Source organism: Equus quagga, chromosome 2 (assembly GCF_021613505.1).
Source record: "Equus quagga isolate Etosha38 chromosome 2, UCLA_HA_Equagga_1.0, whole genome shotgun sequence".
Classification (NCBI taxonomy): Eukaryota; Metazoa; Chordata; class Mammalia; order Perissodactyla; family Equidae; genus Equus; species Equus quagga.
This window is the reverse complement of record NC_060268.1, coordinates 125,497,968-125,515,233: the sequence shown is the minus strand read 5'-3', so window position 1 is coordinate 125,515,233 and position 17,266 is coordinate 125,497,968. Positions and strand designations below refer to the sequence as shown.

Genomic DNA, 17,266 nt, shown 5'->3' with positions numbered 1-17,266 from the left:
TTTTCTCACAGGTGGAAACGTGGATGGGAAGTTCAGCGTTGGTTATCGAGATGCCGTCGTGAGAACGGTGGTGAGCCTGGACCGGGAGACCACAGCCTCCTACACACTCGTCTTGGAGGCCATCGGTAGGGACCACCCCATGGCACACCACCAGCACAGCTGTTCCGGGCTGAATTCATGTAGGGTGCGCTTCCAGGGGCCAGCCAGGCCCTGAGCCAAAGCCTCTGCCCTGAGGCTGGTGAAGAAAGGGCGACCAGATGCTCAGCGTTATTACTGAGCACTTTCTGGGCGTGAGGCTCACTGCGTGGTGCTGCGTGCAAGATGCTAAGATGCTGTGGCGGGAGCTACAGGAGAGTCAGATGGGAGACCAGCATGTGGACAAATCACTGAAAAACCAGGCAAAACAAGGCAGAGAGGGAGAGAGGATGGCGCGAGGGTAGCGGACACTAAGGGCGGTGGAAACACGCGGGGGCAAGGGCGACCAAGCAAGACATCTGGGACAAAGTGGCATCTGGGAGTGCGTTTGGATCAGTTAGGACTCTTGGTCACAAATTTTAAAATAAAATAAACTGACTTCAGCAACGTGGACTCACAATGCCAGTCCCCCAGGAGATAGAGCTTCAAGTATGACTGGATTTGGGGCTCAGGAGTAGCCACCAGGCCACAGTCTCTCTGCACTGGCTGGCGCTGCCTCCTGTGTGTCGGCTTCATGCTTTGGCTCACATAGTGACAAACTGTTGCCGCAGCCCCAGCCTTAATCCTCTTGGGTTCGAGTGCAGCCGTCTCCCCTGCTGAAGCCCGCAGACAGGCTCCGATAAGTTCCATCTGCCCCGGCGCCTGTCCCTGCGCCCCTCCTTGTGGTCAACAGGAGTGAGATGTGCTGGTTGGTTAGGCAGAAGTCCCATGCCCGTCCCTGGGCCTGGGGGGCAGTCAGACCTGCCTAGAACCTAGGCCTCAGGGTCGGGTTCTTGGTGGGGGGCCTTCTGGGCGTGGACTTGCTTGAGACAGCAGGACGTGCTGGTGGGCGGAAACAAGGCACGCCCCCCACCACCTGGAAGGCCAAGGAGGGCTTCAGTGTGTGGAGAAGCGGGGAGGGTGTTTCAGGCAGAGAGAGCAGTCCAGGCAAGGGCCTGGAGGTGGGGAAGCAGTGGGGGAGGCGGGGCAGCAGCCAGCCCCTCATGTGGCACACATTGGGCAGGGAGGCTCTGACCAGATGGGGACAGCCTGTGTCTGCCTAAATGTTGGGCTGGAAGTTTGGGCTTTGGTTTCCAGGCAGCAGGGAGCCCTTGAGGACCCCAGAGGGGAAGAAGGGTATGATGAGGCCTGTGTCCCCCAGATGCCCTCAGTCCTCCCAGGAGCACCCCGTTCAGTGTTTGCAGTGAGCTCTGGGTGAGAGGAATGAGCTCCATGCCTCACTCTTTCCAGCCAGCAGTCCCTCCCCAGCCCACCCATGTCCACGTGCATCTTCCCTCGGCCCTGCCCTCTCCCCATCCTGGGGCGGCCACATCACCCTCGGGAGACGCATCATCTCGCCGAGTCCAGCCCTCACGGCAGGCACTGATGGCAGGAGGAAAGGCCTCAGGCTCACGCCTTCTGTGAAGCCTGTCAGCTCACACTGTCCCCAGCCAGGGCAAGTAAGCAACACCCCCAGAGTGGCGGGAGGCAGGTCCTGGAGAGGAACCTTGGAGGGCAGATGGCCTCCCTCGGGGTGGGTGACTGCACCCCAGCATGTGGTCAGCTGACCTGGGGAAGAGGATGGAGTCAACTCTGGTCCTCAGCCAACTCCAGCTGCCCGTCCTCCTCCCTGGAATGACCGCCCTTGCCTGGACAGGCAGTGCTGGGCACAGGCTCCTTCCTCCAGGGAGGATGACCCTCCAGCTGCCTCCAGGCTGAACTGCTTCCTCGGCCCTGGGAGGGTCCTGCAGGAGACCAAAGGGCAGAACCCCTGGAGCCTCAGGCTGAGAAGAGGCAGGGCCGCCCCCCCCACCCCCGCATGCTGAGCGCCTCCCGGGCCGGGTCTGTCCTGTAGGCCTGTTTGTTTGACCTGTCTTGTATTTCATAAAGAATGACAATTAGTTGTGAACATTTAAAAATCAGGAGATTTTATTTAAAAGCTCAGATATTCAATTTCTCTTGAGAAATCAGAAGCTCTCGTGTCACTGGGCCCACCTTGTGCCTGTCTCCTGTGGACGGGAGCAGAGGACAGTGGCCCCGTGAGGCGGGCCGCCAGGTGTGCCCCGTGGACCTTACCCCCCCTGCACCAGCAGCAGTTGGGTTTGTCACCTCAGCACCTGTGTCTGTTTCCTGGGCTGCTACAACAAGTTACCACAAACTTGGTGGCTTAAAAGAATGAAAATTTCTTCTCTCATGGCTCTGGAGGCCAGAAGTTCAAAATGAAGGTGTCAGCGGGCCATGTCTCCTGCAAAGGCTCTTGGGAAGAATCTGTCCTTGACCACTTGGCTCACGGCTGGAGAACTCCAGTCTCTGCCTTAACCTTACAAGGCCTCCTCTCTGTGTCAGGTCTCCCTCTGCCGTTCTCTTATAAGGACCCTTGTCACTGGATTTATGGCCCACCCACATAATCCAGGATACCGCATCTCAAGACCCTTAGCTTAATTACTTCTTCAAAAACCCTTTTTCCCAATAGGTTTACATTCACAGGTTCCCAGGGATTCAACATGGGTATATATATATATATATGTATATTTTAGGGGCCCCTATTCAACCCACTTCATGCCTCAGTTTCCTCCTCTGTAAAAAGGGGTAATAATAACAGTTCCTACTTCACAGGCTTGTTGTGAGGACTAAATGAGTCAGAATGTGCCTGGGACATATTAGATATTGCTGGTGTGATTCCTAATCTGAGAAGAAAAACAGCCACCTTGCAGAGGCCAGGGTGGGGAGTGACAGCGCACATGCCCAGGGAATTTCCCCTCAGGCAGCTGCTAACCTGTCCTCCTTCACGTCCCACAGACAACGGCCCCGTAGGCAAGCGGCGCACGGGCACAGCCACTGTGTTCATCACCATCCTGGATGTGAACGACAATCGGCCCATCTTTCTGCAGAGCAGCTACGAGGCCAGCGTCCCCGAGGACATCCCTGAGGGCCACAGCATCGTGCAGGCAGGTGGCCGTGGCCCCCTGGGGCAGGTGGCAGGCTGGGGGCAAGTAGGACCACACTGGGCTCTGAGTGCACACACGCTGGGTAGCATTGTGGCAGGGAGGGATGGAAACAGGAGAGGGTCCAGCTCCTGCTCTGGAAGTAGCCAGTGCTGTGGGGAGAGGGGGACCCAGGCTCCCTCCTCCCTCCTGGGGAGAGTAGGCTCCAGGTTTTGTAGTCAAACAGGGTCTGGCTCCCCAAAAAAACAGAAGGGAGGCCTTGGCTCCCCCTTCCCCCCTCCCCCACAGCTCTCCTCATTCCCCACCCCACCCAGAAGGGCCTTCCAGAGCAGGGAGGAGCTAGAGATGTCACATTTTCCCAGAAAGGAGTTGAGGGGAGAGAGCCAGGGCCCAGTGAGGCCCAGAACAGAGCGGCTTTCATGGGCACTTGGCGAAGCTCCCCTCCTGGGCAGTAAACAGGCACCAGAAGAAAAGGTTCCTTTGCCCAGAGAGCAGGAGCGACAGCGCTGAGGCTCGGAGGGAGAGAAGGAGGCCCTGAAAATGAGGCTGGATGCCCTCCCCACCCTGCCCTGGAGCCTCAGTGCTGGATGGGGAGGGAAGCTGGAATGACTTCCCCTCTTCACCAGCTGCAGGGTTTTCCAACTTGGAGGCTGAGCCAAAGGCAGCAAATCTAGGCCTGTCCACTGGGGCAGGCTCCCGGGTTTGGGCGGGCAGAAGAGTGGGAGGCTGGGAGCTTGCCCACCACCCTGCACTGGGGCCAGGACAGGGGCAGGAGAGATGCTGAGAGTCCAGGAGCCATGGGGATCTGCAGGAATCTGGGGCTGGTGCCAGAAGGTCCATTGCCTCTGGGCCTCAGCTCCCGGGGCTTGGAGAGCACCCCTACCACCAAAGCTGTGGTCCCATTTCCCCGCAGCCTAACGCCTAATACCTGCCACTGCTGGCTCCCTGGTGGGTCTCCCAGGACCACCCTGGAGGTGGACATGGGGCTGTGGCCAGACCTTTGAGAGCCCCCTCCCCATCTCCAGCCTTTCCCTCCCCTTCAGGCCTCAGGGCAGCCTCACCCCCACCCCTGGTCTCCAGGAAGAGAACACCTAGTGCAAGCAGGGCCCCCTAGCCAGGGGATGACATGGTGATGGGCCGCAGGTGGAGTTCATCCTGGGATGTCTCAGGGAGCACTGGGGGAGGGAACCAGGAAGAGGTTAACAGGTTAGCCAGGAGGGGTCACAAAGCCCTGTGGGAGGAGGCCTGCCCCACTTTCTAAACCCAAAGAACTGGTTTCTGTTTATACAACACTCAGCCTGAAATGCTAGAGCGTGTGAGTAATACAGGGCAACCCTCATTCTCCCCTCTTCTCAGGGAGAAATTCAGGCACTGGTAACTTCTCCAAAGCACTGAAGGAAGCTTCTGGCCAAGCTGGACTCACTCTGGTGTCCAGTTGTGCTGGAAGGAGGGCACAGTGGCCTCTCCAACAGGGCCTGCTTAGAGAGAAATCTCTGCAGGGGCATCCAAGGGAAGAATAGGGCTCCCCAGGACTCCTTCAGCTTGGAGGGGTGGGGACACCCCATACTGGGCCACCCTGCACCCAGTCAACAGAGCCCCCAAACTTCTGTGCCCGGAGCTGGTGAGGCGGAGTGAGGGGTTGGACACGGTCTCGCTCTCTGCCAGCTCCCAGGCGTGTAGGAAGGAGAAGACACAGGCAAGGATGACCCACACCACCAAGAGGAAGTTATCCATGTCCTCCCTCGGAGGGGTGTGTCGGGGAGGGGCAGTTCTAGGCAGGAGGTGGCTGTCAGCTAGATAGCAAAAAGGGCTTCACAGAGGGTGCCCCATGTGAAGCATAACCCACGGCCAGGCCAGGACAGGTGGTTCAGGTGCCTGGAGTTTTGGGTCAAGATGAAGCTAGACAGATAGTTTGGAGCCAGCTCCCACTGGGTGCCAAAGGCCAGACTAAGGAGTTCTGGCTTTATCCAGCCAGCAGTAGGGAGCCAACGAAGGTTTTGGAGCTGGAGAGTGGAAAGCCCGGAGAAGACTTGGCTAGCTGCACTATGGGTCACAGCAGGGTGGCGTGGGACAGCCCTGTGGTGGGGCACGAGGTGGCCCTGGCCGGTGGACGCTCTGGGGCAGGAGCTAGGCAGCTCAGATCCCCTCTGCCCAATCTCCAAATTTGGGACCCAACCAAAGTGTTTAGCCCTGGCCTTGGGAGGAAAGGTTGACGGAGTGGGATTCCAAGAAGCTCATCCTAGGGTGGGATTGCTTTGAAAGGTAGGCAGTCAATGAAGCAATTGCCAAAAACACAGCATACCAAGTGTGGCCGAGGCCTGAGGTCCCGTAGCTGCCCTGGAAAGCTCAGGACCCTCCCACCGGAGAGGAGGCCGCCTCCTTCCCTGGGCCAGGCATGGAGCCACTATAGCGTGTCCTCAGAGCCCAGGTGGCATCACCTCCAGCTGCTGGCAGTGCCTCCTGCCATTCTGACACAGCACTGGTCCTGGCCTCTGCAAGGAGCTTAACCCATTCATGATTCATCCTGACGTGGGTACATTGAAGGGGGGCCGCCAAGCTGGCCGCCAAGGTCATGATTGGCCAGGCAGTATTGAGAGCCTGCTGCTCGCCCCTCCTTCCAGCACACACCCAGGTATCAGATCTGCCCAGAGCGAGCATGCTGGCTGCTCCCCTGGATTACTAGGCAAATGCTGGCAGGGCCAGGAAATCCGAGGAGAGGTGTCCCTGGGTTCCAGTTTGCCTCAGGCACTGAGTTGGCACAGAGATCGGGACAGTACCTTGCACCCAGTGTGGGCTGAGTATTCCACTTGGCTGGGGGGGAACCTTTGGCCATTCAGCAACCAGCACTGGAATCCGAGCTGGGCTTTAGCACGTGGAGGTGGGCAGGCCTTCTGCTGGGAAGCAGGGCACTGCTCCCTGGAGGTGGGTGGTGCCTGGTTGCCAGGTCATATCCTCTAGAACCTCAGGCCAAGGGTCCAGATGGCTGCAGGCGCTCAGTAATTGGTCCAGCAATCCTTCAGCAACAGCAGCTAGAGGGTCTGCAGAGAGGAAGGTATTCTTCCAGGGCCATCTCTGGGAAAGGCCATGGCCCTGCTCACATAGGGAACCACTGGGGGTGAGCATGTGGCCCAGGTTCTGTGGGCCGCTGCCCTCCTGCAGCCTGTGGTGCAGGGCTCTGTCCAAGGCAGGAGGATCCGGGCTGGATCCTGGATGGGGCGGCACACCCCATCACATCTTGGTAGATTCCGTACAGTCACAGTTGTGGTTGTCATCGTGGTCTGGCAGGGGTTGTTGAGGGGCCAGCCGGCCACGGTGGAAGCTGTGCAGGGAGCGGCGCAAGGAGCCCAGCCGCTTCCAGAGCCGGAGCCGGGGCTCGCTGGGTTCCCCAGGGTGGTGGGGCATGCACTCGCGAGCCTGGCGGCGGCTCGGGACCACTGCAGCAGACTTGCAGAGGATCATGAACAACAGACAGGTGGTCAGCAGGAAGAAGATGCAGGCCAGGGCAAAGAGCACGGGGAGGAGGTCACCTGCCTCCATGGGTCTCCCTGGAGTGACAGGAGCTGTGAGGAAGGCGAGGGGGCTGGGGCCCTCTGTGCTCATGGCTCCTGCAACAGGAATGGGACAGAAGCTCAAAGGCAGATCAACTGGAGCCAGGGCTGGGGAGGGAGAGGAACATTGATGGGGGCTGGGTGCTGGTAAACTAGCTGCAGATAGCATCGTGGCCATTGTACAGGTGAGAACAATGAGGCCCAGAGATGTGACCAGTGTAAGGTCACAGAGCAGATAAGTGATGGAGCTGGGCCTAAACTCAGATCATTTTTCTGCTACATTCCCCTGCCCACTTGCCGCAGAGGAGACAGGAGGGTAATGCCTTCTGGCATTTTAAAATCAATTCTCATGAATTACAATAGAGTCTTAGACCTGAAAACTTGGGATCCAAGACCAACTCATCAATAAGTTGCTCTGTGACCAGGAACAAGTCATAGATTATAGGATGCTGCAGCTGGCAAGGACCCTAGCAATTCTCTAATAAGCTGCAAACTGGGGGCCCACAGGTATGTTTCGTGGGGTCCTTGCAGGGCTTTTATAAATTTAATTTTGAATATTTTAAAAAACACAAACGAAAAACTAAAAGATTTCACATAAATATCTGAACGTCTGGCTTCCTTTGAAATTTCAGAATTTCAGTAGCGGCAACATGGGACCAGTTGCTGCCTGGCACCCAGTGGCTGGGGCTGAGCAGCATCTGCCCCCTTTAGACAGGGCTCTGGCCCCCACTCGCCACACTCCCCCATAGGCCCACTGCACACCTCACTTCACCTGCCTGGCCCCATGGGCATTCTGTTGGTGCTTCCTGATACAGTCTAACCTGCTCACATGACAACAGAAGAAACTGAGGCCCACACAAGAGGCCAAGCCCAAGGCCACACTGTGAGCCAGTGGCCAAACAAAGGCCAGGACCAGGTTTCCCATCTTCTGGCCCTGTGGCCTCGCCACCCTCTGACTCCCAACCCTCTCTCAAGGCTCACTGAGCTGCTCCGAGGACTGGTAGGAAACAACCTGCAGAAAGCAACAGAGTTCACGAGGTGGGGCTCGAAACCCCCCAGACACCAGTCACCTGTTGTCACTTAAGATCATCCCACTAGAGGGAGCGTGACAGATGGTCCTTATAGATGGAAAATCAGGCTGAGCTTTTGGTTGAATATGTCTGAGCTAGCAGATGAAAAGGCTGGTGGAGCCTGGCGCGTAGGTAATGCGTGACCAAAGAGGACAGGTGGGCAGGTGCACTGGAGCTCACTGGCTGGGCCTCCCGCTGGCTGGAGGAGCCTCACCGGACTGTCACCAGGTGCCGGCCCCAGGTGGTTGGCTCTTCCAGTTTCCTAGGAGCAGCCAGGAATCTGGATTTTTAGGCAAACGTTCCTGATGTTTAAATGTTGGCAACAAATTCAAATTTGGTTAAGTCAAGAGAGAAAAAAACAAAACAAAACACTGCAAAGGCCAAACAAACTTGACTCCAAAAAAATTTTAAAGGCATTTGCAAATATTTAAAACACTACAACAGGCCAAACCAAACACGTAAACAGGCTACGTCCAGCCTGTGGCCAGCAGGTGTGAGCCTTGATCACTACAAACAGAGGACAGGAAATCCAAAAGAGGGTCTAACAGAAAGGAATCATTTATTTCTGTGTGACCTTGGAGCCGGTGGATGAGGGGAGAGATTGCCCTCCCTTTCCCGGCCTGCGGCTTAGTCTAACTCACAGTCGAGTTTCTAGCACCAACACTCAGCAGGAGGGAGCCCTTCAGGTCACGCCCAGGCGCTGCATGTGGTGGCAGAGCCCCTGTCGGCAGGCAGCAGAGACTAGAGTGGCCACCTGGCCCCACCCCACTGAGCCCCCGGCCCCAGCCCAGGCACTCACCAGCAGTCGCAGGACCCAACTCCCGGCTCCTGCGCCAGCCTCCTGTCTGCGTGCAGCCTCAGTGCCCAGCCGACTGAGGGCACTCCCTGCACCCCACCCCACTCCCACCCATCCCAGCATTTCCAGACAGAACATGCATGACCCCTCCTAGCTCCCAGCTGGAAACTTTGATGCCGGCCTAACTGCCCGGGGCCTCCGCCTTTCAGGCACTGGGCCTAGAGCACGCACTCCGGCCCAGCTGGCAGCCATGCGTGCGCTGGCCTTTCCTTGAATCTGAGCAGCGAGGAGGGATGGGGTGTGCCCATCGCCATCTCCCACGGGGAGAAAAATGGCCATCCCTCTTTCCTACCCTGGGCAGTGCTTGGCTGGGAGTAAGAAAAGAGCAGTCTGAAACAGAGGAAGTCTCAGTCCTTCTAGGCCTAATGTTATTTCAAGGCCTTCACATGCATCTGGAGACCTAATCAGGCTAGCAAGGCAGGTCCAGCCTTCAGCCCCTGGGGACATGATTTAATAAAAAGATAAGTGAGGCTATATTTAGCATCTGAATAGTTCCCTTGGAAGCAAGAGATTCCAAAGTGCTTAAAAACACAAGCGGCAGGGCCCGCTTGACACTCCCGCTGACCAGCCAGCAAGGGCCAACTGGTGCTGGGAAAAGGAGGCCTCCACCAGACCAAGGCTAGGAATCGTCGTGAGGGCACCAAAGCGTCTCCCTGCCCGCTGGGGCCCAGGGCATGCCACAGGCCCTGCTCTGGACATATCTCTGCAAGCTCAGTCTAGAACCTTCTTTCTTCCCTCAGAGGTCCTTTAGAGCAGGGCCTATGAGCAGAAGGGAGTGAGCCCAGAGCACATCTCTCTGTGTGGCCTCAGGCTAGCCACTGCCCCTCACTGGGCCTTGTTTCCCCTCTCTGCAGAAGCAGAGGGGCTCCCCAGGTCTGAGCACACCCGCACATCCTCCCAGGAGAACCACAGCAAGGATCTGGCCCCATTTTCCTCACCAAGCTACTCCTGCAGCCCCCAGCACTGACCTCAGAGCCAGCCCTCAGCAGTCCCGAGCTGGGTGGAGAGGTCTTCTCAGCTGTCCAAGGGAGGCCCAAGGAGCACCAGGTGCCACCCACGACCCCAACACGCCCTGGGCTCTGCCGTGCCCTGAGCCCCTCAGCCAGGCTGGGCAGAATGGGCCGTCTCCCCTCACTTTCAGCTAGACCTGGCTTTGTCTAGAAGAGTTGGGGCCCTGCCTTAGGGAGGGGACAGCCAAGAGGGTAGGGATGGCAACTAGGCTGGGAAGAAGGCGGGGGAGCCGTCAGAGGAACGGAGTTCTCCTGAGCTTCCCACGGCCTGTCTCTAGCCTGTCTCCTTGGAGCCCTCTCAAGGGGTGGAGGCGCTGGGGCGATGCAGCAGGTTTCACTGCCTCTGCGGCCCCAGCTCTCACGGTCCCCCGTGGATGTTGAGTGGTACGGTCGGGTGGCAGCCAGCAGTCTGCTATTCAGTGCCTGCCAGGCTCCAGGTTACCGGGGAGAGGGTAGCCACGCAGCAGGGAGGAACAGGAAGAAAGATGGGCCTCGCAGCCCCTGAGGCCCCTCCTCCCCTCCTGCGGCGTCCCTGGGTGCCTCACCCTCCAGGCTTCTCCCTCCGCTTCCTAGTAAAGCATCTTGCCTTTGATGGTGTCTGGCTGCAGAAGGGAGGGGTGCGGGGCATTTTCAAAGGCCAAAGAGATCACAGGACAGAAAGCACAGGACTAGAGGACAGCCAAGACTGCTCCTCAAGTCTGGGTGGACCCTTGGAGACCCTCCAGGTGGTAGGCTCTCCACACACATATGCACACAGACACACACTCATGCACGCATGCCCTTCCCCCAGCTTCCTTCCTTCCTGGAAGCCAGAGCTTCCCTGGCAACCAGCTGCCTGTTTAGAAGCCTAAATTGTAAGCAGCTTCCCCATCAGGGCCTCCTAAGCTCCTAGAAATACAACATGGGGAGAGTTGTGGCTCTGCCCACACCTTTTGGAGCCCCTGTTTTTGGTATTTAGCTCCTCCTTGCCTTTAGTCCTTGACCGCAAAAGAAGCCTCCTCTGCACAGCCCCAAATGGATGGGAGCCTTCCATGGACTGTCAAAGTCTGTTAGATACTGAGGGGTCATCACATCCAGCCCCCTGTCTCTCAGATGAGGAAACTGAGGTCCAGAGAGGTGTGGCCTGGCCAAGGTCACCCATCAGTCAGTGGTGGGGCATTTGGTGCTTTCCCCTCCAAAGGGTGGGCAGGCATCTGGTGCTATGTGCAGCATCAGCCTAAAGATGTTCCCAATACCCAGAGCCCCCAGTGGGATTCCTGCATCTTACCTCCGTCCCTTCACTGCCCCTCACTTTCCTTAACCTTCTCTTCCCAAGCCGACTGGACACCTCATCTACGGCCCCCATTTTCCTGAGATGGCAGGAGGCCAAGCTCCCAGGGGGGTGCAGGCTGCTGAGGCAGGGAAGCATCAGGGAAAGCTCACCATGGATAGAGACGCCCAAGGGCATCCTCTGGACAGCTTGGCCCTCTTGCCCGTCCTGATCCCTCCCAGATCTGGACTGTTGAAGCACTCCAGTACATCCTTCCACCTTCTAGCTCTTAAGACTTCTCAGGGAGGGAAGAGGAAGAACCCCATAGTAAGGGGCAACCCAGCCATCCCCTCTCCAGTATAAATCAAATGGGCCTCCCAGGAGAATGTGGCATAATTCATAATGTCCAATCTTCTACATCTATCCCTGTGCCAGGCACCAGACAAGATGCTTTGCAGACATTATTTCTAATCTTCCCATCAACTCTACAAAGTTGGTTATCAGTACCCATTCTACAGATAAGGAAACTGAGGCTCAAAGGCTCATTACTTATCCATGGTCACATAGCCAGTAAGTGACAAAGCCAAGTTTTACACTTGGGCCTGCCTGACTGAGACACCTTGTTCCTTTCACTCCAACGTACTTCCCCTCCTCCCCACCGTCAACATGCTTTTCAAAATCCTTAGACACACTTGGCCCCTGCGTGCCTGGGTCTCACCAGGCCCACACCTGCTGCCAGGCTCATCATTTTCATACTAGCCTCCATCCTGTCCTTTCTGTGCTCCACATTCTGCTGAGGCTCCCACTGCCCCGGAGAGAAAGATCCTTTGCTATTCATTGAGGCACGTGTTCCACTCATCCAACCACATGCCTCTGCTGTGTTCCAGTGTGAACCTTTCATTCCAGACAGACCGGGGTCCCAGTCCCTTGCTCAGCCCTCCTCAGCAGCCTCTACATTTGCTCACTCTGTTTCCTGGCCTGAATATTCTTCCCAACCCTCTCTTGCTAAGCCTGGTCCTTCCCATCCTTCCAAACCAAACTCCTCCTCTGGAAACCTTTAGCCAGTCCTATCCTTGATGGCCTCTGCTGTCTAGATCTTTGCAAGTAGGAGCCCATCCCCTCTTCCCTGGATCCCCCACTGTGCCTGGCCCAGGGCTGTGCACACAGCACACACTTGTCAGAATTTGTCCAGTGTGCCAAGATGGGAGAGCCTGCATTAGGGCTTCAGGGGCAGGAAAGAAAAACTCAGTGCAAATTCACTTGGACAGAAGGGGAAGTGTGCTGGAGAGATGCTGGGATACCCCACAGACTCAAAGGAAGAGTCAAACGGGGAAAGGTGGAGGCGCAGCTGGGCCTCTGGCATCACTGGGACCGGGGAGCCAGCTACTGCAGTGCTCTGTGCTGTGTGTCCTTCACCTCTGTTTGCCGAATGTCACCTTTATTACCTCTCACCAGAGATCTGCTACTAAGTCATTCACATATTCATTCAACAAATATGTGACCCTAGTTTCTGCCAGGATTTTTGTTCCAGAGACAAGGGATATAGCAGTGGACAAGCCCCTTTTTTTCCATGGGGAGGTAGACAGAAAGTGAAGATACAATGTATCAGAGGCTGATGGGGGTGGGAGAAGCCAGGGTACTGGAGTGGGGGCTGCAATTTCAAACAGAATGGTCAGGGAACGCCTTGTGAGAAGATGACATTGAAGCAGAGACCTGAGGAAGTGAGAGAGGGAGCATGCAGATTCTCTGGAGGGAGAGCTGACTGGGCAGCGGAAACGGCGAAGGCAAAAGCCCTGAGGCTGGCTTGCACCTGGTATTCAAGAAATAGCAAGGAGACCAGCGTGGCTAGGGTAGAATTAGTGAGAAGGGAGTGGAAGACAAGCTCAGATACTCCTACTTCTTACCACTAGGAAGACCGACACTCTTTCTCTGGGCCCAAGGTCCAAAATCCCAGAGAAAGATGTGATTAGCCCAGTTTTGCTCAGGTGCCATCTCCTGGACCAGTCACTGCTGACCATGATCAGTAAGAACCTGGCAACCCCAGTGCACACCACAGGGTTGACGTGAGAAGGCAGAGCCAGAAGAAGTGAGAGGGTCCGGGGCATTACGAAGCAATTCACCACAAATCACACAGACAACATACCGTGGCCCTGTGGGCATCTTCCTGCATCACCTGGCAGGGGTGTTCTCTCCTTGTCTCAAGCGTACAGTGGTAGAGCAGGTGTTCAGTTCTTGGCTTGACAGGACTTGCCTTGGTGCCGGCTGTGGCTCTGCCAACAGCCTCAAGGCTGGACTCCTTGGAAAGAGGGCTGTGCACTGGGCAGTGTCTCAGAGTGAGAACAACACACTCCCAAGTCTCAGCGGAGACAGCACATAAGCCTGAGGTACAGCCATGCAAGCCGGGGTGATTGGAAACTAGACTGGAGCGATCCTGTGGGTAAATGAATATGGAGCCATTCTTTGGGAGGTGGGATTTCTGAGTTTCCACAAAGTGGCCATTACAGTAGACAGTGCCTGGCTGGGACCCAGTGTGGCCAAAATGGCTTCAGACCAAAGAAGTGTGGACAAGAAGCAGCCACCCTAGGTGAGGCTCCTGGGATCTCAAAAGGTCGAAGGAGGGAACTGTGGAGGTACGGACTGACCTAGTCAAGCCTGGATCCAGAGAGCCCTGGTGCCATCAACCACCTTCTCCCTCATCCTCCCTAAGAACCTGGAAGAGGATCAGGGAACAGAGCTGGCAGGTGCCCTGCCACAAACAGGGCAGCATGGAGCCATCAACAGTCAGGTGTCCTCAAGCAGGATGTGAAAGACAGACATGCCCCTCTCCTCTCCCATGCCCTCAGCTCTGTGGGAAACCACAGGTTTGGGCAAGATAGGGTAGGGTGGTGTGGAGGGGGGGAAGGGCACCAGAAACTTCTCTCCCTGTGGGGTGGAATTCGAGTGACCACGTATCTCATTCTCCCTCAGCTAAAAGCCACAGATGCCGACGAGGGCGAGTTTGGGCGTGTGTGGTACCGCATCCTTCAAGGTGAGTGGGCTGCCTGGGAGGGCAAGGGCCAGCCCTTCTGCCTTTAGGATGGCAGAGCTTCTCTAGGCTGCCAAGGGTCTGGGAGGTGAAGCCAAGGAAGCCCTAAGCACTGTACACATGGGCGGGCCAGAGGGGAGAACCAGGGACATTCTCCAATCATTTGTACCAAGTTGGATGTCTTTTAAGTGAGGGTGCTGCATCTGGTTGCCATGCTCCTGAGGGTCCTCCGTCCCACAGTGCGATAGCACCAGAGGGGGGCGGTGAGTCTCATTGGACCAGCTAGAAATCACATGACCATTTGTGAACCAGTCACTATGGCCAGAGACTAAAATATGCTGATCTGCCCACTCCTGGAATCTGGGGTGAAATCACCCCTACACAAAGCACAGGGACTGAGAGTGGAGGAGGGTGGAGCCCTAGAGGAAAATCAGGGTGCTGGTACCGCAAGATGGTGAAATAGGAGCCGGACCAGCCCAGAGATGTCCACAAAATCCTCCATTCAACCACCCACAGAGAACTTGGTTTTGCTTCCTCTTTCTGCAGTGCCCCAGATCCCTTTGAAATGTTGAATCCACTGATACCTCTGGGTATGGGGGTCTCAGGGGATCCCCAGCCTTCCCTTAAGGATGGTATAAGGTGGGCTTCTGCCCACTCCCTCAAATCCTGCCTCCTTGCCATTGTGGGCTTTTGGCTAAGCTCCCAAGACCTTTGGACAGAGTCAGCATTCTTGGGGTCTGGGCCTCCCTCCTTTCCCCCCACAATCGCAGAGGCATCCTGCTGCAGGACAGAGCCCATGCATCTCCTCTGTCCCTCCACACAGGTAACCATGGCAACAACTTCCGGATCCATGTCAGCAGTGGGCTCCTGATGCGAGGGCCCCGACCCCTGGACCGGGAGCGAAACTCATCCCACGTGCTGATAGTAGAGGCCTACAACCACGACCTGGGCCCCATGCGGAGCTCCGTCAGGGTAAGGCTTGGGGCGGGCTGGGCGGCTCGCAGACAGCCCGTCAGCAGGTTGTGAAGCCCTGCGTCTCATTCAGTGCTGACCTCAGGGCTGGGCCAAGGCCACAGCTGGACCGGAGATGGCCACCAGCTGGGGCCCAGGGTGAGCAGTGCCACTAGTGGTTCAGGTGCTGAATGATACCTGAAGCTAGGGGTGCAGTGGGGGTGCCCCAGGCTCAGCGCAGCTTGGGATCTTAGATGTGTCATTTTGCTCTGACCCTGTTTCTCCAGATGCGTGGAAGGGGGTCAATGATACTGATGTCTGTCCAAAGGATGAAAGAGGTGTCCTTACTATGCTAATCCCCTGTGTCCACACAGCTCTCTAGGGTCAGCCAAGGAAATCTCACAGATCAGATCTTGGAGATATAGATGTTGTTACCTTCATTTTACAGATAAGGAAACTGAGGCACAGAGAAGTCACTAGTGATAGAACCAGGACTAGAGCCCAGGTCTTGTGTGTCCAAGTCCAGTGTTCCTTCCACTGGAAGTGTCCCCAAATATTCCAGTCACCATTCCCAGCTGCCCCATTAAATGTATTCTTTTCTGCCCCCCCTCACTCACCTCAGGCCTCTCCCCATGCAGCTTAATTCTCCTGAAAGGTCCACAGCACACACAACTGTTCCCCAGGCTAGGCCGGTTAATGCACTCTCCTGCCCTGTGGCAGGGGCATGACTGAGATGAATGAGATGACCTCTCAAGGTCACCTCCTTTCTCACCCCACTGCACACTCAGCAGCTCACAGCCCCTTCCCCTAAACCAGTGGAAAGTGAGTCAGCCCCTAGAGTTGAAGAGTAGGAGGGAGATGGGAAAAGTCGGGGTGGGGAGCAAGCAGGGACTTTTACCCAGAACCGAGTGGGGCAGAATCGACTTCTTTTATCAGCCCCATCTCCACCCCGCTGTTTCCCCTGCCTGGAAACAATGAACAGACACCTGCCTGGGGCCACCATCATGACTGGGGGCTGAGGGGAAAGGGACTCAGCCTTGGCCCTTCTCCCACTGACGCCCCCGCAGCTGTGCCCCAGGAAGAGATGGGCACAGAAACCCGGGTCCTTACAGCTGAGACGTGCCCAGGTGGGGACCCCCAGGGGGTCAGACCTGTTAGGTTTTTATACCTTGGGGCTACTTGGAACGATTCCAGGGCCCTGGTGATTGAGAGTCAAACATGGTTACCTGAACGTGCACCCAGGAAGCCCCACACAGCCCCGCTCACGTGCCTGACTGTGAGTTGCTTATTCACAGGCTGATGAGCACGCCCACATCAGAGCCTGGCCTTTGTGGGCCAGCTTCAGGCTACAGAGTGACTGACATCAGCGTAGCTTGGGTTGGCTCCCTGGACTTCAAGCTGCCTAACCACAGCCTTCCTTGTGGCCCTCTCACGCCCACCACCAGGAGCAGGCAGGCACTGCTCTCCAGGGCCTGCTCCTCTCAATGCCTCGTACTGTGGCTGCAAACATTTTTTAGTCACAAACCTTTTTAAACAAAATGGCAGCGCCACAGGGTCCTGTGTAAAACAGATACAGGCTGTGTGTCGTGCAGGGGGGGACACCCAGGCCCACACGTGCTTGGCCACCCTCCTCTGTTCCTCTCCCCATGAACCCAGAGGATAATAAACCCTCGTAGTACTTATTCTGTGTCAGGCACTTTTCTAAGTGCTTTGTGTGCTTGAACTCATTTAATCCTTCTGACAGCCTTTTGAGGTAGGCTCTGTTATTTTACCCATTTTACGGATGAAGAGATTGAGGCAAGGAGGGTTGGCCGATGTGTTTAGGGTCCCACAGCAGTAAGGGTAGAGTGGGCTTCACGTCCAGGCGCTCGGCTCCTGTCTGTCCTCTTCACCACCGCACCATGCGGCCTCAGTGAGGCTCTTTGGAGCACAGAGACTGTGGGGCCTTATCCCCAAAGAGTCATTTGAAGGTGGGAATTTGATTGCTGGTCCCTGAGGCGGGGGCTTGATGGCCCTTATAGTACACAGCCCCCACACCCCTGAGCCCCCGGAAAGCTGGGGACCTTCCTGAAGACAGTGTGGGGCCTCCAGCTTTGGAGGATCCTCTTTCCCCAGCAACAGCAGTGAAGGCTCGCAGGGACCATCCACCTTCCCCAGTTCATGCTGCAAAGACCACAGGCAGCAGAGAGGGGGGCCAGGGCGCGTGGAGTGAAAGGGTCCTCGTAGAGACAGGGCCACACGTGCACGCACACACATCTCCTGTCTCATCCCTGTCGGAGGGCACAGCGCTGGACAGGAAGTGGGGCTGGTTCTCCAGGGAGCCCCATGCTCAGTAGCTGAGCCCTCTTGCTCAGCTAGAACTTGGCAGACCTGCATGCTTCCTGTACATCTGTGTCTCTCAGGTTTACAAACCACACACCATTTTGCCTCCTGTCTCT

At 56.6% G+C, this 17,266-nt stretch overlaps 1 protein-coding gene across 6 annotated transcripts in view; it reads left to right on the top strand.

Moving 5' to 3' along the window:
* CDH23 (cadherin related 23) overlaps positions 1–17,266 on the top strand; it is a 398,494-nt gene that overhangs the window by 296,278 nt on the left and 84,950 nt on the right. For all 6 annotated transcript variants that reach the window (XM_046653203.1, XM_046653202.1, XM_046653200.1 and 3 more), the window contains 4 exons: positions 12–125; positions 2,974–3,122; positions 13,820–13,880; positions 14,701–14,849. In XM_046653203.1, the coding sequence (XP_046509159.1) occupies positions 12–125; positions 2,974–3,122; positions 13,820–13,880; positions 14,701–14,849 (473 nt within the window). The remainder of the gene's footprint in view (positions 1–11; positions 126–2,973; positions 3,123–13,819; positions 13,881–14,700; positions 14,850–17,266) is intronic.